General features: G+C 30.7%; 2 protein-coding genes across 2 annotated transcripts; one reads left to right on the top strand and one right to left on the bottom strand.

Annotated features, from left to right (window-relative positions):
• The first annotated feature begins 18,850 nt into the window (after positions 1 to 18,850).
• Positions 18,851 to 22,216, top strand: LOC123881430 (protein PIN-LIKES 7-like). Its single transcript, XM_045930123.1, has 10 exons — positions 18,851 to 18,988; positions 19,131 to 19,210; positions 19,321 to 19,445; positions 19,896 to 20,017; positions 20,109 to 20,288; positions 20,529 to 20,615; positions 20,700 to 20,827; positions 21,050 to 21,087; positions 21,356 to 21,541; positions 22,043 to 22,216. The coding sequence occupies exons 1-10, from the start codon at positions 18,851 to 18,853 to the stop codon at positions 22,165 to 22,167; spliced, it is 1,209 nt and encodes a 402-aa protein (XP_045786079.1). The 3' UTR covers positions 22,168 to 22,216.
• Positions 22,217 to 22,511: 295 nt separating this feature from the next.
• On the bottom strand, positions 22,512 to 22,832 carry LOC123922867. The gene has a single exon (XM_045975540.1). The coding sequence runs from the start codon at positions 22,830 to 22,832 to the stop codon at positions 22,512 to 22,514; it is 321 nt and encodes a 106-aa protein (XP_045831496.1).
• Between the last annotated feature and the right edge of the window lie 4,854 nt (positions 22,833 to 27,686).

Raw genomic sequence — 27,686 nt, 5'->3', positions numbered from 1 at the left:
TATAGAAAACATTTGAAATGCGAAGCAACTCACACACACAGACTTAGAGAAAAATAACATCACAAGTACTCATACGTGGTCAGAAATTCAAATCGGCTAAGATTAATTAGTTAGGTTCTTTACACAATCAAGAAGGGTATTTCAACGACACACAAAGTTCTCCCTCTTATACATACCGAATTTGGATCATTCCGTTGTACTAAAATCTAAATCTTCTCCTTTGTTTCATCCTTTTTCATTCTAGACAGTCACATTAAGACCCTTTATCTATGTCACACACATGGTAAGAAAGCCGGTTAGCGTCTTTGTTCATCTTTTTCAACTCGCAAATAGCTTGATGATACAAATTTTGATGATACAAATTTTTGTATTAGCAATCATATAAATATATATTTTTTCTAAGGTTTAACCGTATTACCACAGTATGACCTTATATATTTTTTTTTTCTTTAAGGTTTAACCGTATTACCACAGTATGACCTTAAGAATTTGCTTAGATGATTCGCTTATATTCATCGACAAACCTACTTAATGTGTGACTTTATAGATGGTGTCCGACTGGATAGATAAACTACTAAAGGATTCCACAAATTTAAATCAAGAGATTTTGGCACAATGGTTATTCAAATTGATATCTATACTAGGGAGACTTCTGGGTGTTGGAAAAATACCGATTTTGTTGTAAAATTCCCTAATTTCCTTAACTTACCCTCTCGTCCTTTCTTAACCTATATACTTTCTAAGTGAGCTATTATCCTAAGTCTTTGGAATTTTTTTTTAATTTGGCTCAAGAAAAGGAAAAATTTAGAAAACCAAAGAATATACTATAAATTCAATTTTTTTATTATGCGGAAGGAAAACTAAACTAATAAAAATTCAAATAACTAAAAACTAAAAATAAATAAAGATAGTAGAATACTCCCTTAAACTTAAATCCAACAGTGTCCTCACTGTTGCGACCCAAGAGTAGAATTGGAGCGTAAAACCTGTGGTAGATCATGGGGGAGGCTGTTGATAATTTTGGAAATTGTTGAACTGAAGCCTCAAACCGCCTAGCTCTTGTATGACATTGTCAAGCTGTTGTTGACGGTGCTCTTCTGAGCTCTCCCATCTATGATAATAGCCCTGCATCTCGGGTTGGTTTTGAAGGATTTGGTTTTGTTGGGCTTGCATGAATGTCATTTGTTCCATCATCTCCTCTTGTTGTTGATGCATGGCATAAAATAATCCATCGCGCTCTTGATTTAATTCATTTTAGGCGCGTATCTCATGGAGTACATCATCGATGGTGCTTTGCCTTGATGAGGAGGAACTACCTGCAAAAGTGTTAGAAAAATGTGTAGTGTGTGCAGGTGGAACAATGCTTGCGCCCCCACCAGCAGCAGCATTTGGAGAAATGTGCGTGGGAGCTCTATTAGTCGTAGAATTATTAGTATAGCAAAGATTTCTCGGGTCACGTACATCCGTTAGCCATTGGTTAGGAAGGGTGATATTATAAAAAACACGATTTTGAATCATTAAATCATATCTACCATCTTCTCTTAACCTTACTAGGTTCATACTCCTTACCATATCTTCATTGATTAACCGAGGTGGAATATGTTCTAAATTTTCTAATCGAGGTCCTAGTCCTATGGCTTTGGCTATGGTCGTGATTAGGCCTCCAAAAATTATCGCTCCGCCCCGACTTGTATTAACTTGTGAAAGCATATGTGAAAATAAAAACGGGACGGTGTTAATTTTCATTTTTCTAATTGCAGCAAACATGTAAAACATTTCTTTGGAGTTAACTTTGCTTAAAGAGGCTCGGCCAAAGATGGTATGTACCAATAAGTGGCGGAAATAGCGTAAGGCCGGATTATGGATGGATGAGGCCTTATTTCCTTCATGACTATTAATTTGTTTATCGGTGATAATCATCCAAAAGTGGCTAAAACTGTTTTGCCACTGTTCATTATCATGGACTTCACATGTTACACTTGGTCCATGGGGGAAATGCAAAAGGTCAGCCATATCATTCAAAGAAAATTCATACTCATTATTAAACATTCTAAAATAAACAGCGCCATGCGAACTCCTAGTTTCACGAACAGTGTTAACAATTAAAGAGCTTAGGAATTCTAGCGTTAGTTGAGTATAAACAGGATTTTGTTGAGATAGGAAATGTCGAAGATTTAAATTATCAAGCAAATAATTTACGCTATCTAACAATCCTAATTTTCTTAAGAGAGAATTATCGGCATACCTTGTAGCTTGTATTTCCCTTCTTTGCAAATCCTCGTAGATTTGAGATTGATTTGAACTTCTTCTAAAAACTAACTCATAAACCATTTTGTTTTGGAGATAGAAATTTTATGCTTTAGAAAAAATGTTGTAGAAATGGTGAGTTTAGTTTATGTTGAAAGGCATGTATTTATAACTTGAAAAAGAATCTCCTTATGAAACACAAGGTCCTACCAATTAAGTTTTCATTGTTTGTTTTGAAAGGTGGAAAGGAAATTGTGTAAGGGAATCAAAATTTGCATGCCATGAACTTCCAAAAACATTTCCCTATGGAATCTATAGCATGGTCACGCCATGCTTCTTGTAAGAGTGTGGGAAAATGCATTTTGTTTGCTTTGAAAAAGGCTTTTTGACCAAAGACTACTCTTTTGATTGAATCCATATTTGACCAAATAAATAAACATTTATAAGTGCATATACTAATCGACTAATAGACAGTTACGAAAATAATTAAAAATCATTAAAAATAATTTTTGTAATAATGACTAAAATAAATAAATACTAATAAAATACTTAATAATGTATTGAGAATGAAAAAGGAAATGTTTGAATGAAAATATGCTGAAATAAAATCACACATGAAAACAGGGAAATAATTAAAAGAAAAAGAAAGCAAAAATAAAAGAAAGTGATAAAAGTCATGGGTTGCCTCCCACGTAGCGCTTTTGTTTAACGTCGTTGGCTCGACTTATTAGAGATGTAAGCACTAAGGGTGTTTTCTTGAATCTCCGATTAAACTCCTAATTAATTTTGGTTTCCATCGCCATTTGTCAACCCATCTCCCATACCCTTCACTCTTTATTTTCTTTTTCCTATAGGGGGGTTCAGAGGTCGGAACGTGTGGTGGTGGTTCTGGATCAATTTTTATTATTAGTTTTTCGGGACTGAGTTTAGTTTCTTCATTCGCCACCTCAAAGTCTACTCTCCCCTTTTTAACACTAATAATTTCCCTATTGTCCTCTAAATTTCTCTTTTTATACGGGATTTCATACAAAGGGGCATTAGTGTTTATGTTTTTCAACTCTTCTACATCCCTTTTAGATTGGGATTCTCCCTTGGCTTCCACAACCATTTGGGTGAAAGGGGTCGGTGGATTGTAAGGGGGAGGGAGGATGTAAGTTGGTTTCTTCTCTACCTCTTTGTCACCTTCCTCTTTAGGCGGTGTAGGTGGAATTTTCTCAATCTCTATATTTTTCTCGTTAGATTTCTCATTGATTTCATTATCACTCTCTTTAGGATTTTTATTTTGACTTTCATTAGTTGTTATGACGTCTACATGACTCTTAGTGAACGATCCTAGACATGTTTGTGCAAGCAAGGAGATTTGAGTCTCTATTGCCTTGTTGCCAGCCTCGAGGGACTCGACCTTGGTGTTTATCTTCATGAAAGCTTCATTTACTTCTTTATTTATGCGAGTTTGTGTTTCCACGAACCTTTCCATCATAGATTCTAGCCTAGAGAGTGTTTGAGTCTCAATGAAATCCTCCATTAATATTTCGAGATTGGATTTATAGTGATTTTGTGGTTCCTCATAATATTGGGGGTGGTGGTCGTAGAGGAAATACGGGTATTCCATTTTAAAAATTTAAAATAAAAATGCCTTAGTCTCTACGGTGCAACATTGGAGTTACGATATCGACTAAATTGGTCCTCGGCAACGGCGCCAAAAACTTGATCGTGTGAGCAACGTGACTGCAAGTATACAGTCGTGTCGTGTAGTTTTAAAAGATATCGAACCCAAAGGACCAATAATCGACCTACCGTATTCTAGTGTTGCTTTGTAAATCTAAGGCTAATGATTAAAAGGGTTTTTAATAATTAAATAACTAAAAGAAAACAAATAAATATTTTTTAGATTTTTTTATATGTAAATAAAATATTGCTAGGACGTGCTATTAGTTGCTTCAGAGGGTTCAATGCTTAATTCGCGCTAGACAAACTGTTAAATTTTCGAAACTATATTGATTTAAAAATACCAATCTCAGCTCTCGCAAATCTTGACTAGTATTATAAATTATAAAGGTGGTGCTTAACTCTCGTCCTCACACCCGCTAATAAAATACTCTTTGAAAAACAATATAATTTAATTAACTCTAATCCCAACTCTCGTTGCGAATTAGATTTAATGTTCAGTTTTTACTATCTAGTAGAAATCTCACGCTCTCGCTCTATTGATTTTTACTTTAATTAATTCTCACTCTCGTGACGAATTATAATCAACGTTTAATTAAAAACTGCTTAAGAAAATAAAACAGTTGTCAGTTTTCAAGAATTATATTTGATTTAAAAACACTAATCTCAGCTCTCGCAAATCTTGACTAGCGTTATACTTAGATAAAATAAATGCTCAGCTCTCACACACTCACTTACCTATATAAGTACCTTTGAAAACCAATATAAAACTCATCAATCCTAAATAGCTCTCACGGACTTTAGAACTAACGGTCAGTTTTAACTATCTGGCCCTAAACCTCAACTCTCGTCAATGTTGGTTTATTGCCTTTAAAACAATCCTCACTCTCGTGACGAATTATTTGAAAACGTATTTATTTAAAACTGGTGGTTGAAAACTATTAAGCACGAATTAACTACCGAACCCCTATTAGCTACTAACTACACATCCTAGCAACGCTAAATTTAGCTAGACATAACTAAAACTAAAGACATAAAAATAATATAAGCAAATAAATAAAAAGACATAATAAAAATAAAAACTAAAATTAAAAGCATAAAATAAAAGCAATAAAATAAAGACAAGAAATAAATAAGAAAATAAAATAAGAACCTGAAATAAAAAGAAATCTCGAGTACGGATTCCGACAGCGTAACGGTAGGAAATAAAAAAAACTTATTTTATTCTCAACGGAGAATAAAATAATACTAAACTCTCAACTTTAGAGAAGAAAACCTTGTGGTACTAAGCCTAGTTCTCAATTCTCCAAGTCAAGTGTTATATTTTTGAGTGAAGAGAACTAGCCTATTTATACTAAAATACAAGGAGGAAAAGCATGAATCTGGCCGATGTGGGACTTTTGTGAAAATCTCGCCTAGCCGTTTGATTAACTGGATGGCCATGATTTGAAGGAAGTGGCGAGGGCCACTTGGATGCAGCTGGCGGGCGCCATTTGCTCCTTGCTGGCGGGCGCCATCTTGTTTTCCTTGTGGGCTTGGCTGGCTCGTGGCTTGGGCTGCACTTGTGTGGCTTGGCTGCACTTGTGTGGCCCATTTTGTCCATTCTTGCTCCTTTTTGGTCCGTTTTTGCTCCTTTCTTCAACTCGTACACTTTTTATCTGTTTATTTAAAATATGAGAAATAAGTAACTATTTATATAATAAAACTTCGGAATCGAAATAAAAACATATAAAATATAATAGTAAATTAACTAAATAAATAGCATATTTTTAGGTGTATCAGGGAGTTCCCGGATCCTACGGGAGAGAGGGCCTTGGTGGTTGTCCCTTTCTTCCGGGGATCGGTGTCTTTGGTGGCGAGGAGGATTGTCCCTCCTAGGGGAGTGCCTCCTCGGTGGGGTGGAGTTTCGAGATACTTCCTCGTTTCTCCTCGGACTCATCCTCCTCTCGCTTCTTCTGCGAGGTGGTGAGCGTGACCTGGAGAAGGTTCTGCTCCTCGCAGGTGTGGGCGAACGGTGAGCTCGACGGGCTTGCACCGTCACCCTCGATTCAGCAATTGCGTCGATTCGACGGCTTTGGGATTCGAGCCTTTGGTTCTGCTGCTCGAATCTTTGGTTCTGCTGCAGGATTAAATCCGACTGGCGATTGATTGCATTGACCAGCGCAGCCATAATGTCATGCACGGGAGCACCCGGGGGGATAGCCATTGCCGGAGTCGCCTGTGGCGGATTAGCCACAGGGATCTGCGGTTCTTCTGGATTGTAGGGCTCATCGCGCATGTTTTACCCTCCTTGGCTATCTTCCGTTACGGAGACGAACTGGCCGTCCTGCGGGTGGTACGGCGCGTAGTCCATCGGTTGAGCGTTGTTCTCCGCCACGTGCTCCGGAATTTGGTGGTTGTTGACGCCAGCCATTGATCGCGAAGTGGTTGTTTTTGAAGGAGGTTTTTAGTTTTTGGTTTGAATAAACAGGGAAACTATCCTTCCCACAGACGGCGCCACTGATCGTGTTGACCAGAAGAATGCGACTGCACCGGCGTTGAAGGTGGTTGAAAGCGTTGAAGGTGGTTGAAACCCCTGTTGGAGCGGAGGGGGGTTGTGTACCTGCAGGCACTCCGACGCTCAAGTCAGTTTGTGTGTGAGTAGGTTTTCTTTGCTAAAAATATGCGTACCTTGTGAATGAAGTGGAGTCACATATATATAGCCCCCAACGCAGGGCCAAGACCCTTGATGGCATTAATGGTCATCAAGTGGCTGCCGGAAAAAGGCTTGTGAGCCTTGATGTGCAGTAAATGCCCATCATTCCGGTTTACGGCCGTTACGATACGTGAGAGTATCAGACAGTTGGAGAGTCGAACAAATCTCGCGGGCTCTTCATGGTAGGTTTGCTCGGGATGTATTTGTTCGACATCCTCTGGTGCTCGAGCATCTATGCTCGGCCCATAACAGTCACTATTATGAAATTTATACAATATTTTCATATTCTACGCACTAAGTGTTAGATTATGATGGTAACATGTGTTACAATTTTAGCTCTTGAAATTAAAAGTTTGTGCTCAAGACAATAATTTTTTTTATCAGCAAAAAAAAAAAAGAATTGTTAAAATTAAATAAAAGGAGAATACGCTGCCATGCTGAGATAGGATTAAGTTTATATGAGTAGAAATATTTTCGCCTTGTACCTTACACTATTAATTTGTTTTGGTCTCATTATATCAATTTTTTTAGTATAATGATGTAAGGCGAAAATATTTTTACTCATATAAAATCATTAAAATGATAAATAATTTTATATTATACAATATTTACCCTACGATAAAAAATATCGCGGTAACGCCGCGACCCTGCGTAGTTTTTATAGAAAGTTTTATACTATTATTTTTTTTTGCAATCCTTGAAAAGACCGGTGCTTGGAATCCTTCTTAAAAGTCAAAGAGCGACATATATAGGATGGCATATGGATCATGGAAACACATTTTTTTATTCATCATCTATTTGTTTATTTGTTTTCTCTTATATGAAATTTTTATTAATTCTACTCCATTTTAATAATTTGACAACTTGGTTTTTGTTCCTTAATTTATTTTAAAAGTCAGTTTTAGGCCTTAAATGCACCTAGACGACCAAATTGAACTTTATTTTCAAGTCATCTCACCAAGTATAGTTCACGTCGTTTACAACTGGCCTAATAGAAATAACCATGAATGTACCCAAAAAAAAGAAAACCATGAAATTACATAACTTAATAGACCAAATTGACATGTTTTAAAGTTACAAAACTAAACTAATTTTTTCTTTACATAGACGAAATAATAAAGTAAGAGAGTTGGAGTTCGAATTCCGATCATAACGTTTGACATAATAATTTTAACATTTTTTTATCAGTTAAGAACTTATAGACAGCCAAACAGAGCTTTTAAAATATAGTCATGTTAAACAGTATTTTCAGGTCGCTTAAGTATACTAAAAAATATCAAAGATAAAATTAATGTTTGTAAGATAAATTTTTACATTTTTAAAATATTAAAATGCACAAATATATTTCACGTTAAAATTTTGTTATTAACATGCTTAATTAGTACTTTCGAGAATACTATTTAAATTTTTCTTTAAAATAAGTTAAGAGACTTGGTGAGGTATTAAACCCAAATAATATTACTTCCGACAAGGTTTCCTTGGTATTAGAAGGCAGGGTTTGTGGAATAGAAAAACAGAGATTAGAAGGCAATTATCCGTAAATCAAGGTTAAATGGGGAAGCATCAAAGTCAGTAATTGAGAATGAAATATTTGTGACCCATAAAATAAGGGTCATGATAACCGGTGCCTCCGGGGCACTGGTTAAGGAAACCAAAAAAGGAAATTTTAAAATTAAAAATAACACTGTTTACACTTTCGAGACGTTGACTGCACAAACTCCAATGTAATATTACTATATTTGGTTCCTTAAAGAGTGCCTCGGGGGCACTATTTAGCATTTTCCATGAAATAAAGGAAAATTATCCAGGGATATACCCTAGACCGATAAGTGGTCCATTTTTTACTTATGTTTAAAATTAAAATTCTACTAGTGTTTTTGGGCACTAGTTAAAGATATAAAAAAAAATAAAAAATTTGTTTTAAAAACATTTTTTATATTTTACAAATATTGCCTACACAATTTTTAATGTAGTTTTATTAACTAATGTCACGGGGCATTAGTTAGCATTTTTATTAAAAAGATAATAATTATTTTTACGAAAAGCTAAATCACGAAAACCACGATTACACTATCACCTACCATGATTTCAGTCAAATAACACTGTATAATTTTTTATTAAAAAGAAAAAAGAAAAACTGACCCTGATAACGCACATTCTTGGTTTTTGTTAAAAACTATGTCGTGATAAATAACAATTCTGTATGTACCAAAAAAAAAATAGCAGTTCTGTTATTAAAATTATTAGAAATTAAATCGACTGTCAACATTATTTTATTAAAAAATTCGTACAAAATAGACTCTCCTAATCTTTACGGCTAAAATAATAACAAGATTGTCGTTATGTCAATACTACTTACATTTTCATTTTTCATATTTTAATTAAATTTGTATCAATTAAATCATTACTTGAGTCGTAAAAATGAATATGACTGGAAACTTGTATTTTCAAACAAGTATATTTTCATTAATATTTTAAATATTTTAAAATACTAGTTGATCAATAATGGATCATTTATAATGATTTTCCATATTACAATTTTTCTATTAAACTGCAGTAAAATTGGAAGAAAAAAAATTAAGTATATATGAATTATTTTTGTGATAATAATGAATGAAGAGGAAGTGAGCAACAAACAAGTAGACAACTACTCTTATAAAAAAAAAATAGACAACTAGGACTGATAAAATGGGTCGGGTCCGTTGGGTATGATTTTCTAAAAACTCATAGTATAAAAGTTGATATTTTTATTAAGGCTTAACTACACATTTGGTCCCTTATGTTTATTTTAGGTTTTAATTTGGTCCCTTACGTTTAAGAAGTATCAATTTGGTCCCTTATGTATAGTTAAGCCTTTTATTAAAAAGAGTATGACTTTTTTTTATTATAAAAGAGAGTATGATTTGTTAGTGTTTTTTGGTACAAAACAATAACAATAAGGGTACAATAAAGAAAAACAATAATAATAAGGGCATTATCATTAAATAGTATGCAGCGTAAAAAAAAACTTGACGATGAACAACGTAAAAATAGAAAACTCAACTATTCACCTAAAAATTGCTATATGAGTATTGATCATAGTTTATTAGAAAAATAGTATGGTTTTTATTCACGTATATTTTACAGTTTTGTTTCAAGTCATAATAAATTGAAAAGGGTAAAGTTGAATTTTAGATAAAATAATAATGATAAAAATGAAAGAAAAATGATAAGCTATAAGCTATAAGCACATAAGCTAATTGAAATAGCATCTGAAAAATAAGCTATAAGCTCATGATAAAAAGTCAGTTACCAAACAAGTCTTTTAGCTTATAAGCTATAAAACATAACCTATAAGCTAGCTTATTGTGCTTCCCAAACAGAGTCACGGTTAAGTTGTTTTATTTATGTTAAAGAATACTAGCAGGACACCCGTGCGTCCACACGGGAGTCGCGGTGTTTCCGCTCCTCACTTGGTAACATGAAATAATAATTTATTAGAAAGTAAATTAAAAGATAAAAAAAATCAGAAATGATATAATATTTGGTAAAAAAAATAGAAAAAAAATAATGTTAAAACCATCACCAAAAAACCTTAGGTATCGGTATTAATATAATATTAATTTTGTTCAAAAAAAAAATATAAATATAGATAATGCAGAAATTATGAAAAAATAGACTACCTTATTAATATATTAGTAAAAACATAGGTCTTATAAAAATCACCAAAAACTTATGTCCATGTATTCAATATATGAATATAAATATAGTCCCGTAAAATTATTAGTAAATAGGCAACCTTATTAATATGTTAGTGAAAATATAGGTCTCACAAAAATCATCAAAATAATTAGATCACCGTATTAAATATTAAAAATGAGTATAACCCGTAAAATTGTAAAAAAAATAGACAACATAAAAAATAGGTTTTCATGTTAATATATGAGTATAAATAGGTTCCGCATATATTATAAAAGAACGTGCAAGCTTATTAATATGAGTAAAAAACATAAGCCCCAAAGAAATTACATAAAACATCATGTCATTGTATTAACATATGAGTATAAATATAGGTCTCACAAAAAATAATAAAAAACTGGAAACTTTATTAATAAGAGTAAAAACATATAGTCCTGCAGAAATCACACAAAAGATTATATTCTTGTATTAATATATGAGTATAAATATATGTCACGTAGAAATTATAAAGAATTGACAACCTTATTAATATATTAATAAGGTCACGTAAAAATCAACAAAATAATTAGGTCTTTGTATTAATATATCATATATGATCTACTATAACCCGTAAAATTATAAAAAATTAAACAACTTTACTAAAATATGATTAAAAATATAAATCTTGTAGAAATTAAAAATAAAAGGTTCTCGTATTAATATATGAGTATAAAATATAGGTCCTACATAAATTATTAAAGAATGAGAAACCTTATTAATAAGAAGAAAAACATAGGTCCCTCAGAATTCACACAAAAGATTATGTCTTCGTATTAATATATGAGTATAACTCGTAAAATTAATAAAAATATATACAACTTTATTAATATATGAGTAAAAATATAAGGCTCATAGATATAACCAAAAAAATTAGGTTCCCATATTAATATGAATATAACCCGTAAATTATTAAAAAAAAAAATAGACAACATAATATATTAGTAAAACACAAGTTCCGTGAGACTAAATATAGATTCTGCATAATGTATTGATGATCAATCTATTCCAAAAGAATGACCAATGTATTGGTGACAAATGAATTTTTTGTTCCGGTAAAATAAAAGGCAATTTATTTCTCAAAAAAGTAATTAGTCCTTATATCAACAACAAAATATCTTCCAAAAAAAATCTTCTAAAAAAATTTCATTTATTTTTCAACTATTTTCAACTTTGTTTTTAATTATTTTTTTTAAAACTAAAAGTATCATCTGTGCAACCCTACAGAGACCAATCCCCTCGAGATGACTAAGAATTCTTATTGTTTTAGTCTCATCATTTTTTCGGAGTTTTCTCCCACCATATTCTCATATTAAATTAATTAAATATATAACAAAACTTAGAAACAGTTCCGTTTTTCTCCCACTATATTCTCATATTAATATTAAATTAATTAAATATAGGACAAAACTTAGAAACAGTTCCATAGGTACTGTTGATACTGTTCACCAATTAAAACGTGACACCTGAATTAATTTATTAGTCATTAATAATTTATAAAACTCTATGAGTTCACCGTTATCTAAAAATCTGAAAGTGAAACAGGGTTTTTAATTTTCACCGTTGTTATCAATATTGATTGTATCATTGAAAGTGAAATCAATAACAACAACAACAATATAAACATGGCAATAACCCCAGCCATGGCCAATGAACTGAAATCGTTTGAGTCCTCCCCTTGATGAAGATATATATATATATATATATATGTTGTTAAGCCATAAGTTGGGATGGTGAAAAAGGAAGGGATGAATTGAAGGAAAGAGTAGTGATGATCTCCATCGCTTTACTCTTATCTTCCACTTGCTCGACGAAATTCAAATTGACAACGTGAATTTTATTAAAATTGAAATTAATGATATGAAATAAATTAATCCATGTGTCGTGTTTTAATTGGTCACAGTAAAAATCATTTCTATGGTTGTACAAAAAAAAACAGTTTCTAAGTTTTGTTCTTAAATATATTTAGTTGAATTAAAAATTAACTTAATTGAATATTGGCTTGAAGTCCATAAATCAAGTTGATATTAAAAAAATATTAAAAAAATTCAAAAAAAACATGTGTAGACAAAAATAAAATAAACGGACAAATATAGCATTAATATTTTATTTTTTTAGGTAATTAGTATTGCTGGCTTATTGATGAAAACTTTCCATATAAAAATTTTCAGAAAATAAAAAAAAAACAAAAACATAAAATAAAAGGACAGCTATTTTTGTTTTAAGTAAGATTAAAAAAAATGTGTAGACAAATATAGCATTAATATTTTATTTTTTTAGGTAATTAAAAAAATGGATTTGTAGATAAAAAAAAAATGTGGGAGAAGTAACAAATAAAGTGAGGTAATTTAGGGATTTGGGTTCAGTGCAGTCAGCAATTTAGTGACTGCAGTGCAGTCGGCCATGTCCAGTCCGTCTGATTAAGATCAGACAGTCCAAAGTTTAAGATTAGATTTTATAATTAAAATCTGATCTTAAAATCTGAGCCGTCTGATCTTGATCGGACGGTCCAGATTTAGTGACTGCAGTGCAGTCAACTGCACAGAATCCAAATCCGTAATTTAGATTAAAAAATAAATAAAAATAAAGTGAGGTAATTTGAATTTGGGTTACATACAAAAAATTGGACTTGTAGATAAAAAGAAAAAAAAAGAAACGTGTAATCTCCCTATATTAAAAAAAAACGTGGCAGATGGTCCTTGCCCAGTTAATAAATATGTGTAGGATATATCGATGCCCAGTTAATAATTGATTTTTATTTAATAAAAGAATTGAATTTATATAAAGTGAGGTAATTTGAATTTGGGTTACATACATAAAATTGGATTTGTAGATAAAAAAAAATTGTGGGAGTTTTTAGATAAAAAGAAAAAAAATGGGAGAAGTAACAAATAAAGTGGGGTTTTGTGGTTGCAATCAGGCATTTAACTCATATTGATTATATGTTGGTTACAAAAATATATCAAATTAATTGATATGTCTTATTGGTAAATATAATAAGAAGTGTAACTAAAACGTCAGAGATTCGAATCTTGTTGATAAATTTTTTAGCATTTTAATATTCTACTAAATTTTGAATAAAAGACACAAAATAACCTTAATTAAATGACGTGACAAAAAATAAAAAGAGGCAAACTGAGAATTTCTTATGTACATCTACCTATAGGTAGATTTTTCTCTTTGTGTGCTAATGTGGAAGTTACGTTGAAGAATATCACACCGACATATTTGTTGAAGTTCAATTATATCATATTAAAAAAATATCTTTTGTTGACTTCTTTGATAATGATTAAATTTTTTGTAAATTATATAGGGCGAAGGCTAGCGTGAGAGACCCACTGATATCTCTCATCCGTGAGAGACTGAATTTAAACCATAGGATCTGTTAAATGGCTGTGATGCTGTACTTGGAGAGAGGAAAATTCCTGCACTTATAGCAGGTGAATAAGGCTCACTTATGGCAGCAAAATTCCTGCACTCTTATCATTGTTTTTTTTCCTTCTTATCTAACTAGTACTTACCATCATTTTAATTTTTATACATTCAACATTTTTTACTTCATTCATGCTAATTAATATACTAAAATAATATTTACCATTATTTAAAATTACAACTGAAATCATCTTTATTTTACTAAAATTGAATACCTTGTTTTTTTTTACTCAATTGAAAACCCATTTTTATTCTTCACCCAAAGTTTTAACCCGAACAGAAATCTAAACTTTAAACAAAAATTAATCTAGAGATTTAAACTTTGAAGAAGAAACAAGATATAAAGGAAGAAATGAGGTAGAGATTATTTATGGGTAATTTTGTTCTTATTGAAGGAGATATATAGATTCCTTCCATTTCTATTCAATAATTTTCAGATCCCCTATTGAAATAGATTCCTTCTATTTCTTCATTTCAGTACTAATTAAAAAGCTTTGGAGTATATATAGAATATGACTTCACTTAATATCATATTAGGTGAAAGCATGAGAGAGAAGAGTATTCAATCAACATCTAAAACCCAGATCTGAAAAGAAAAATTTAAATCAACAATAACAATAACCCCCAAAAACAATCCTTCATATAACAAGCAACGAAATGCTGAAACAGTAGCTGTATTTGTTGTTTTCTTCTGAGTTTAAGTTTTAAGGTGATGTTGTGAGGGAGATGAAGAAGGTAGAAGAAGACATATATATTCCATGTAGAGAGTGATGGAAGTTGATGAAAATTATTGGTGGTAGTGATGAAGATGATGAATAAATTGTTTAAAATTTCTACTTTTTATTTTTTTTCTTTTAGAAAAATAAAGTGAAATCACAAATTTTTATTTACAAGAAATAAAGGAAAATGCTAACTAGTACCCTTGGGCCTTGGGGCATTGGTTAAGGAGTTAAATAAAGCATGAATGTATTAGAAATTGTGTAATATACTTTTTATAAGTATAAAAAATGCTATTTTCAATGCAAAAATTACTCCTTTTGGTATCCTTAACTAGTGCTTCGGGGACACTAGTTAGCATGACCCATAAAACAAAACTGATCTATTTTGCAATGGGTAAAAAGTTATTTACCTTAATAACAATCATCTCTGAAACCTAGTTTTAATGAAGTGTCATAAACTTTGACCGAATCTACCAATTTTGATTGAAGATTTTTTAAATTTAATCAATCCGACCGTTCAATATAACATAATTAGACTGACAAACAAATGAAAAAAAGAATTTTAATGATTAGACTCTGAATGGATGGAGAGATTGTAATAACAGACTCATCATAAATCTAGTTTTGATGAAACTGTTATGAAGTTTGAATAAAACAGTTGATTTTGACTGAAAATTTTGAATTTAATCAATTCGACTATTGAAGATTACCTAATTGGACTGACAAACAAATGAGAAAAAAATTTTGATGATTGGACTCCGAATGGATAGACAGATTGAAAATTTTTTTTGATGAATAATAGTAAAATAAAGATGGTTTCATTTGTAATTTTAAATAATGGTAAAATAAAGATGCCTTATTTAAATAGGTGGAAAAAAAATGGGTATTCAAAATAACTAGTAAAATACCCGTGCGTCCGCACGGGTCGCGGCGTTGCCACAATTATTTTATTATAAAGCGGAATTAGTCCCGTTATAAAATTACTTTTATAGTCACTTGTATTTATATGAGAATAAATATAGGTTCCCAACTAAAAAAAGTATGTTTATTAATATATGAGTAGAAATTTATGTCACGTACAAATTATAAAAAATTAAACACTTGTTAACCACAATTTTTTTATCGAAAGGGCAAATATTGTATAGTGGGAATATTTTTTTAATACATGGATCAAAAGTCGTGACGAAAAATATTTGGGGTTATGAAAAAATAGGTAATATGTAAGTAGAAATATAGGTCTGCATATTAATATTAAAGTAGAAATATAGGTCCCTTCACCAACGATGAATCGGTTCAAGTAGTAAGTGTCTTGGTCCCCTTAAACATATGGTCAGGGGTTCGGTGCGTCTGTAGAAAATTCGGTTAGGAAGAAACCCACCTTGTGTGCCCCACAGGTTCCACGACATATTTTAGTCATCGATAACGATAATAGAAACTTTGTACTAATATCATGTAATCCTAAATATATATATATATATATATATATATATATATATATATATATATATATATATATATATATATATATATATATATATATATATCGTAGATTATAGGAATAGTGCGCACGATTCTCAAACGACAATTGAAAAGAAACAGAGAGAGTAATATATAGTATAAATCTCGTAGAAATAACTATAAAAAATTAGGTCCTCGAATTAATACATAAGTATTAATATAAGTCTCCTATTATCAAAAAATAGAGAACCTTATTGTAAAATCAATGTTGGCCCCGTAGAAATTATCAAAGATATAGGTCCTATAGAAATCACAAAAAAAAATCATGTCACGTAAATATAGGCGCCGGATAAATTATCAAAAAATAGACAACCTTTCAAACTATCGTAGGTGGTGGTCGAACTCGTTTAATTAATATTTCATGTTGTTACTTTATTTTTGACATTTTGTATTCTTTTGCGGTTTTCTCGACACATCTTGTAAGGAGATTATTCGATTAATATATATTTCATTTTTGCCTTTAAAAAAAAAGATAACCTTATTAATATATAAGTACAAATATGTCTCGTATAAATACTAGTAGAAATAAAATATAAAAGCAATGTGTAGTAGAGTATAATGATTATAATTAAAATTTTATATGAAAACACTAAAATGCCCCTTAATTCAATGAGGTGTCAAACATAGAAAATATATAAAAGGGGTAGAAAAGGAATTTCTATAGTATTTGCTTTTAATAGATTTATTATTATTATTATTATTATTATATGAAGATGGTTTCATTTGTAATTTTAAATAATGGTAAATATTATTTTAGTATATTAATTAGCATGAACATATTTTGTAAAAAATGTTGAATGTATAAAAATTAAAATGATGGTAAGTACTAGTTAGATAAGAAGGAAAAAAAACAATGATAAGAGTGCAGGAATTTTGCTGCCATAAGTGAGCCTTATTCACCTGCTATAAGTGCAGGAATTTTCCTCTCTCCAAGTACAGCATCACAGCCATTTAACAGATCATATGGTTTAAATTCAGTCTCTCACGGATGAGAGATATCAGTGGGTCTCTCACGCTAGCCTTCGCCATTATATAGTATATCAAATTGTAAAACAAATATAATCCCAAAAAATATTTGTAAAACAAACAAATAAAAGTTTTGGGGTCCGTTCACACTTGAGTTAACCCGCCCCACCTCACTTTTGATGCAGACTTAAACAAGGCATGCCTAAATAAATAGGACGTACTATCCGCTTTGCCATAAACTAAGTACCGTCAATGATCTTATCCTTTTCTTATTTAATGTTGTACAAGTTCTTAGTATACAATCCACCGGCAAATCCAATTTATACTCACAATCACTATATTTTGGTCCAAATATATAACTTTTTTTTTATTAAAAAAATATTCATTCATTTAAATTGAAAAATACATAAATTATTAAAAAATAAAAAAGGTGAATATGTAAAAAACAAATACAAGACATGACACATTTAATTGTATTGTGTTTGTGTTTGATTTTAAAATGTTTCTGGTACTCGACAAATTATAAGGCCAAGGAACAGAACAAAAACTGAAATTTTTGTCTCCTACTAACCACGAGACAACTTTTTATCCTATATGCACAAGTTGTTTAAAATACCAAAATGTCATTTCTTCCAGTCACATCCGTACGACAACATAAAAGTGCCTACAAATATGACAATTTAAATCAACGAACACTGTACTAAGACGAAAAATCAACAAACGCCGCATAAGAGAAATTAATATTAGAATCAAATGTACAATTAAGTCTAACTTAAAATATATTTTTTAATAATAACAAATTTAAAATAAAAATATAGATTTAGAACAATATCTCACAAGTAATTAAGTTAAGAATTATACCAAAAAAAGTATCTAATGAAATCCACCTATATGATTTTTATTTTTTTTTTGACCAAGCCCTATATGATGTGTTCAACTGATTATACCCTTACATGATGTATATGTAATTTGTAGATATGACCTGTGTGTATGTGTATACTATAAACACATGAAACAAATGTGGAAACTCTATCCTTGAGGTCATGCGCAAATAGCGAAACATATAACTAAATACTCATCTTAACATAATAACACGTTCTTTCTCTCTTCATTGGTTCTTGCTTTCTTCACAATTTGCAGTTACTTACCCTCTCATGATTCACAGGTTTCATACGATCACTTTCTCATTAATATGTATGCATTATCTATTTTTATTTTCTTTTTAGACATGCATGCATTCTTCATATATATATGATCTCAAGTTGTATATATTCCTTTCTGTAGATAAAAAATAAAAAGGTGTGTGTGTGTGTGTCTTCTTTAAGAAGGTGTAGTAAATTGTAATAATAGCACACATTTAGATCGTCCTATCAAGATTAGATAGTTCATACATGAAGTCGAGATTAGAGAATCAGAATTTCTACATGTGAATCATGTATGATGCATTAAGAAATTAACATTCTATATTCTCAAGATCTAAAGGAGTTAAAATGTATGTCACACATTAGGCCTAAAAACACACAAATAATGTGTGCATTATGTATGTTAGATTGCAACATGTAGTCACCAAATTGTTGGAGACATAAGACACGATACTGACAATTTGAGTAAATAAGTTGAACGTAATTACATGTATCTGTGTCGGATAACAGCCTAACAGGTACACCTTCAATCAGAAGTGTCAGTGTTAGAGAACATTCAAGCTTTAGTTGAGCTTCCTATTGTTACTATTGTCAATCATTTCTATTTGGTTGTTGTCTCTTTTTTTATCATCACTTTATCTTTGTTCTGTTTTCTAAGAATCAATTATCTTGTTATCATCCTATATAGATTAAAACAGAAAGTAAGAAGAGTACTATTGTAGTTGCATTGAACCACAAGAAAAGGAAGGATGAGTTTTTGGCAACAATTGGAGGTGGCATCTGCCCCTATTATTCAAGTCCTACTTATAAGTGCAGTAGGAGCTTATATGGCAACTGATTATGGTAATAATCTTCTTTCACCGGATTTTCGAAAATCCTTGAACAGGGTAAGCTTATATGAATGTGTTTGAATCATATTTCACAATAAGATGAAGTATGATTTAATGTTCGAGTAAAACTTGTTTACACTGTTAGTGTATAGTTATTTAGTGCTACGAGCGTAATGAACATATTTTTGGCTTTGTGCAGATTGTGTTCACTGCATTCACTCCTTCCCTTATATTTGCAAGTTTTGCAAAGAGTGTTTCTCTTGATGATATGATATCATGGTACACATTGTTTGGTTTTTAATTCCTAGAAACTTTGCATATTAATGGAACCACAAGAGTATTATATATGATGTTTGTTTTATGTTTATATTGTTCATTCATCAATGCAGGTGGTTTATGCCAGTTAATATTGGACTCACCTTCTTGATTGGAGGGTTTCTTGGATGGATAATTGTTAAGTTACTAAAACCAAACATGAAAGTGGAAGGTCTTATTATTGCTTCATGTTCATCAGGTAACATAGCATCAAAGTTATGATAATTGGAAGGAATAGATTATTTTGACCAATGCTTACAATTTCGAGAAACAATTTTTCTATTTCTCTTCTCAACTCAAGCCTTCTCATTTAAGGGCACATTTGGATCGGCTAAGATGTTCTTATTTACTAGCATAAGCAATTGTGAGACTATTCGATACAACTTAATGGAAACACCTTATAACATGTCAATAATTTGTTTTCGACTTATTCAATAAGCTATCCAGGATAGCTGTTTTCAGTTTATTTCCATAAGCTATTCAAGATAGTTTATGAAAACATGTTGATTTTATATTTGAGCACTTATATGATAAAATATATATGCTATAAGGTTTATACCGTAAGTGTTTAATTAAGTTGTTTATCTAAACAGTAAACACGAAAAAGGCCTCTCATATTGATTTCATGATACTATCTATCCATGATCAGGAAATATGGGGAACCTTCCAGTTGTAATCATCCCTGCAATCTGTGATCAGAAAACTACTCCATTTGGTACACACAATGATTGTCGCACTAGAGCGCTCTCTTACTCGTTTTTCTCTTTGGCGGTAATTATGTCATTCATTTTTTCGTTAGATTGGATTTGATTAAACCATCACATCTTGTATATATATCATCATGTTCTGTTAACTGTTATAGGTTGGTGGTATTTACATTTGGACCTTCACTTACCAACTGATTCGACAAACTTCGATGAAATATAAGGCATTTCAGGCTGAGGCGGCGCTCTTAAAAATTCCCAACACAGCCATTGATACTAATGCAGAAACTCAACTTCTTAAGGGAAATGACAATGCTAGAGACACTGAGAGCCAAACTGTAAGACTCTCCTTGCAATGTTCATTATCACCATGTTTGTGTAGGCAGAAACAAAAAGATCGCGATTCATGTACAATGTCATCGTAAATATTTTTTACACCGTGAAATGTTCAACTTTAATCGGCTATTAAAAATGTTTGACTTTAATCATAACTATTTGTAAAGTTATATACATATAATTAGTTATGATATGTTGACAATATAAAACATTTTTAACCGATAATGAATCCGAATGTGCAGGTTGTAGTCCAACCAAATAGTAGAACTTGTATGGAAACTTCAAGACGAATTCTGGATGAACTATTGTCACCTCCAACAATTGCTACTGTGAGATTCATTCCTTTCTTTTGATTGAGCTTATTGGTTTAGTTTTTTTTATTTCACTGTGAAAGTGAATAAAATGGTTAAGAGAAATTTCATTCCCTATTTCATTATCAGTTTTTAGGCTTCATGTTTGGTGGAGTTAAATCTCTAAGGAACCTATTAATTGGACAAGATGCTCCACTGAAAGTGATTCAAGATTCCATTCAGTTGCTAGGGTATGTACCTTTTCTTGAGTATCTATTTCTTTTATAATCATCTGCACTGACATAGACACGACACAGAAATGAGACATAGACATCGATAATAATTTAAGAAAATAGAAGGAATTGAATGTAATTACATGTGTCAGACACTGAACATGCCTTTAATTTGAAGTGTCCGTGCTATATAGATAATCACACATTTAAGTTAGACTGAATTGAACTGATTCTTTGTAGGGATGGGACAATTCCTTGCATCACTATTTTACTTGGTGGCAACCTTACACAAGGTATATGAAATTTAACCTCCTAAGATATACATTCTTCGCAGCATATTTTAAACATGCATATTTTAATCGTTCGTAATCGTCAGATCATTAAAAATATTTGACTTTAACTATAATTACTCCTAAATTAATACATATAATTGGTTGCGATTCATTGATAATGTAAAACTCTTTACACCGACAATGTATTAAAAAATTAAACACTTTAAACAATACAAAAAACTAATATTATTTTTCGAATGTCCTGAAATTGCAGGCATGCGATCATCAAGTATCAAACCATTGGTCCTCATCAGTATCATCATTGCTAGACTTTTCTTACTACCTGCTATTGGATTTTTTGTTGTCAAAGCAGCTGCAAATTTAGGCTTCCTTCCATTGGACCCATTGTTTCAATATGTGTTGGTAATTCAGTATGCCCTGCCACCAGCAATGAATATTAGTAAGTGATTCCATACATATTTCTATATAGTTAGCAAGAAAACAGCGTATGCACGTATAAAATAATTTTACACTGTCATCCATTATCAACTATATATTCCGTCAAATTATCTTACTACACACCATTTTAGTGGTATGATGTGGAGGAATAATATATTTCTATTGGACGTCCGTTACACAGTGGTGGAGCCAGGATTATTATAGAGACGGGGCAAAATTTCACATGTGACAATATATAAATAGTCCGACAAAAAATCTCAGTTTTGCCCTAAACTAACTCCTAAAAATCTCAATTTTGCCTAAACTAACTTCTAAAAATATCAACAATTTTGGCCAGAGTCCAGACAACTGCCTAGGCTTGCTGGGCCTTAAAACTGCCCCAGCGTCGGTATAAAAATAATTTACACCGACCATTAAAAACTCAGTGGCATTATGATGTTAGATTTTAATGATATTATGATGTTAGATTTTTCTGATGTTAGATTTTAATGATATTATGAAGGTACCATGGCTCAGCTGTTTGATGTTGGCACAGAAGAGTTTTCAGTTATCCTTTTGTGGACATATGGTGCTGCAGCTATAGCACTCACTCTTTGGTCAACATTCCTTCTATGGTCATTATCTTAATTAAGATGGTTTTATCTTCTCAATCATCAATAAGGAATCCAAACAAATGTACAGCAAATTTTGTTCACCTCGTCCCAGACCGATTCAAATGGTAGGCTAGTAAACCCTTGCATTATTAGGCTTAGGCATCTCTCTTTTTTTTTGGTATAAAAGTGTGCAACTATTACTAAATTAGTTGTTTGACAAAAATCACAGAAGTTAAGAAAAGTTGTTGGAGAAATAAATTTGTTATAAAATGTGCAACTATTACTAAATTAGTCTTTCATATTCTAAGATTTTTTTTTGGTTACATAAGAGAAGAAAAAAAAAGAAAAAAAAAAAGAAGACAACAATGGTCAATGGGATTACTCCATAATAAACTCTACACCCCAAGCATCTTCCAAAAGAGGTCTCAACAGATCACTAGGCGGAGTAGAGATCTTCACCATAGCACCCATTTTTGCCAAAACATCCGCACAAGTATTTCCCTCACGCAGCGTGTGAGTAATAACCACCTCCCAGTCATTTTCTAGCATCCTCCGAATAATATGAATCTCATTAGCAAAACGGTGATGCGATGTGACCCCTTGCTTGATTAAATTAACTGCGAGCAACGAATCCGAGCAACAGAGAACTTTACGGTAACCATTCTCCCAACACAACTTTAATTCTTGCCATATAGCCATGATTTCAGCACATAAAATATTTTTTTACTGTTGCCGCTCCATAATAACCCCAAATAAAATCACCATGGTTGTCTCTTAGCAACCCGCTATAACCTGCAGAATTTATCGAACTTAGCAAGCTTCCATCTACATTAAGACCCAAAAAAAATGATAGTATTAATGAGGGGTATAATGTTTGAAAAATGAGTAATAAACGTATCTAAAAATTAGTAGAAGGTCTTATATTTAGAGACAATTTTTTTTTGTATATTGGTACTAAATTATAAGTCATTTTACTTTACAAATAAAGCATTTAATGTTATTTTTACTATTATACTCTTATTTATTTATTATTCCTCTTCTTTCAATTCTATGATCTATCTTTCTCGTAACATTAAAAATAAACGAGTTATATTGCTTAGAGGTCAAACTTAAATACTTTTTGTTGAGAATTTAATTTTGAACTTAATCTAATGTAGAGAATTTTACTTTAATATAGAAATTTAAATGTTGCAAATTTTAATTAAAGAAATTATGAAAACACATATAACATACCATAGCGTTTTAATTTTTATTAATATTAGATAAATAATAAACAATTTCATTCACCAAAAAAAGAAAAAAAAAGAAAAAACAATTTTTTTCCCCTCATTTTCATGTGTTAAATATGACTCGTGATTCGTGAAGTGATACATATTAATCACCAAGAACATCATCAATCAATTACATTAATGAGATCATCAACCAATTATGAAGATTAATATAAAGAATTTAAATTTAGGCAAATGCTAACATGTGCCCTAAGGGCACATTTTAAGGTGCATTTAATTAACTAATATCTCACTTAATTTATTTCAAAAATAGTAATAATCAACTTTATTAATTAAAATATATTGTCACTATATTTATTACCCATTTAAAAGAATTGGAAAGATATAATTTGATATGCTGCCAAATTTGATTTATGATCACGTTCCTGGTAATATGACCACAATTATATGCATCCAATTTTTTTGGTTCGTTAACAATCAGGCTTATAGTACTCCGGATAATACTTCATTTATGCTAACTAGTGTTTTTTGTTTTTTTTTTGTATTATGTTGTAATGGTGACGATTGTTAGTACTACTTTAGCTTTTGAATTGCTAATATGTTTTAGAATTTTATAATACTTACTATAATTTAATTATTTTTTCAACTTAAAAAAAAAGGTTTGACAAAAAAAAAAGTTTTGTAGAAATTTTTTTTGACCAAGCACGTCATCATATTTGGCAAGTATCATATTTTTGCCTATGCATTTTTTAAAATGGGTAATAAATATAGTGAATCATATCTTTAAATTAATAAAGATGATTATTGCTATTTTTGAAGTAAATTAAATGAGATATCAGTTAATTAAATGAACCTTAAAATGTGCCCTTAGGGCACATGTTAGCACAACCCTTAAATTTAATATTAATAAATCATACACAATTCTCTCATTCTCATATATTAAATATGACTTTTTGGGTCATGTGTATGAATCACAAAAAACACCGAACCAATTATTACATGCATAACATCATTAATATATTAGAATTCATTCTCCTTATTATAAAAAAATAAATAAATAATAATTCATTCTCCTTAATTTTTCATGTAATCATAAATGCATCATTATTTCTTTTCAATGTATTTTACTCTTTTCTTTCCCGGTCGTATTATTTTCATAAATTTGTAAAAATAAAAGACAATTGTGCAAATTTACGGATTACATTTCTACTACAAAAACAAAAATATATATACTCTAACTATTTACAATACTATTAAAATAAATTTATGTTCGTCCAATATTTATACATATTATATATTATTGAAAAATATTTTGTGTCTCTCTAAATATGGCGCTCTGTGTAGTAGTCTATCTCGAATATCCGTTAAGTTATTTGTCTCGTGTCTATGGTGGTAATTATCCACATCCACAACTACCGCGCGTATGAATTTTTTGTTATCCATAAATTATTTATTTTAATCAATTTTATATATTTATAAAGAAATCATTTTTATACTTATATGTACTGATTTTATTCATTCTAAACTTATACTTTTAATTTCTATTTTAACTTCAACGACAAACAAAACATATTATATGTATTAATAAATTATTTACTAAATTGTGGGTTATATATGATGATCTTTTCTTTATTGTTTCACACACACATAAATAAATATTAAGTGTAACAACATTATTTTTTTATAAATCTAACCCATGCATAAAAATACGCTAATATTTTATAGAAATGCTATATTAATGTTGATATTTAAAAAAAAAATCAAATGAACTTTAAAAAATTTATCATATCATCTTTATCATATTAGAACATAACAATTTGTTTTCGTAAATATAAGTACACAAAATTCGCAACATGTTTTGCAAATAATGGAAGAATTTTTGCATATAAAATAATTAAAAAAAATAAGTTATATAAAAAAAATACTACATTAATGTTTGTATTTTGAAATTCTCATGTGTTTTTCACTTTTTTATCATATTGGAACATAAAAGCACATAAAATTAATCCTCAACGGCCGCGGTGCAAATATTTAACAGATTTTTGCATATAAAATAAATAAATATTCAAAGAGTACATTGCTGTTGATATTTTAACGGGGAGCCGGACTTGCATCTGGTCTGGACAACCCCTAAAACTGATATACACTGTAGCCGGACATAAATACTTGTTGTTCACAATTTAGAAACAGAAAACAGTGCTCCTACCTTTACAACGATGGCGGCACAATTCTTTGTTTAGAAGAGATTTGTGGAAAGAAGTAGAAGATCTTAGAATATCGAATTAGATCATGGCTTTAATGCAGTTTTGGTCCCCCTATTTTCAATTTCTTGAAGTTTTGATCCCCCTATTTTAAAAACCAACTTTTTGGTCCCCCTATTTTAATTTTTCTTGAGTTTTGATCCCCCATTCCATTTTAGGGTCAATTTTGATGACATGTCAAGGTCATTAATGACATGACATTGCACACTTGGCAAAAACATTATCCATGTCATTATTTTTTTATTCTATTTTCAATAAATATGTTTTAGAAATTAGAAAATTTCTAAGAGGAAAAATAAAAAACGATTATGAATTACTATATAATAATAATAATTTATTTTTTTTACAAATTGTTATGTAAAAAAAAACTCATCTCAAATTGTTCATACCATATTATCGTTATCTTGAGAGAATCATCATTGATTCATCATCTTTGTCATTACTTCTAATCTTTGTTATTCAAATTAAAAAAAAAACCCTAATTGATTTATTCTCAAATTGATCTATTTCCAAATTGATGTTGAATCTAAGAAAAAATAAATCTAGAGTGAATGATGGTGTTGATAGAAAAATATGATGAAGGATGGCGATGGTGTTGATAGAAAAATATGATGAAGGATGGCGATGGTGTTGAATATGATTAAAGAGAGAGAGATAAAAAATATCAATCACTAATTAATATATTTAACTTTTTTTATAAATTTTTTTAATTTTTTTTAATATTTAAAATATATTTATTGAAATGTAAGAAAAAGTTTAATGACATGGATATTGTTTTGGCCAAGTATGCAATGCCATGTCATCAAAATTGACCATAAAATGGAGTGGGGGACCAAAACTCAAGAAAAACTAAAATAGGGGGACCAAAATGTTGTTTTTTGAAATAGGGGGATCAAAACTTTAAGAAATTGAAAATAGGGGGACTAAAACTGCATTAAAGCCTTAGATCATTAAGTTAGTTTTACTATAGGACGGCTTTGCTGTCTTATATATATAGATTCAGTTGATTTTTTTTCTTGGGTTTTGGCCTAATTCCCAAATGTTCAGTTGCTTTTATTTCAATAAATTTTTGTGTGTGGTGCTGCAAATGATTGGTGGTGTTTGAGGTACCAACATAGTTGGGATGTCAAGTTTCTACAACTGATGTCTTTGCACCGCACTAGCCACTATAAATAAATAAAAAATTGGAAGGATTCTTCGGCTAATTCTCAAGGCATGTGAAACATAATATTATACTATTTCTTCATATAAATATAAAAAACATATATTTAATTAAAAATGGTGCGACCCAAGATTCAATTCAATTGTACCCAAAACCGGTAAAACACAATCAATTAACCCTGATTAGCTTAAATACAAGCCAATAAAATTCACACAAGCAATCTCCCACAACTGCAATCGGGAGGGAGCTGAAACCACATGATGTCAGAACTGACCCTCGAACAAGATTAAACCAGTGGTAAAAGCAAAAAAAAAAAAAAAAATCACAAAGAGCGCAAGTATTTTATGTTTATTACTCCCTCCATTTCTTTATAAGTGTCCAGTTTCATCAGATTTAGCGTTTCTAATTAACTGCTCAGTTTGTGTTTTAAGGAAACGATTTGTCAATCCCTTTGTCAATTATTCTTATCTTTTTCAATAATTTTTTTTATGTATATTTGAAAAACTAAAGTTTGTTTTTTTTTAAACAAGTTTTTTACTTTAAAAAAGAAAGTTTGTTCTTTTTTTTTTTACGATAGGAAAGTTTGTTCATTCCTTTTTTTTTTGTATAACAATAAATTTATTTGAAAGAGTGCAAAAAAATATGAATTTATTGGTGAATTAAGATGATGATATAATGAGATACGATCCGGATCCTCAGCTGTGGTTGTCTCTGCAGCTGCTTCTGCTGCACTGTTTTTAACCATTTGATTGATCTTGCGGCATGCAACATAGGACATAAATAACATTGAAAATATAGATAAAAAGTGGCACTTTTGTTTGGTTATTGCTGTGTTTCATCTTCAGTTAACACTTAACAGTTAACACAGCCAACACACCATTTTCTTTACCTTTTGTTTCCT

The sequence above is a fragment of the Trifolium pratense genome, linkage group LG4 (genome assembly GCF_020283565.1).
Source record: "Trifolium pratense cultivar HEN17-A07 linkage group LG4, ARS_RC_1.1, whole genome shotgun sequence".
Lineage (NCBI taxonomy): Eukaryota > Viridiplantae > Streptophyta > Magnoliopsida > Fabales > Fabaceae > Trifolium > Trifolium pratense.
The sequence above is the reverse complement of the archived record's forward strand: the minus strand, read 5'-3'. Positions and strand labels throughout refer to the sequence as shown.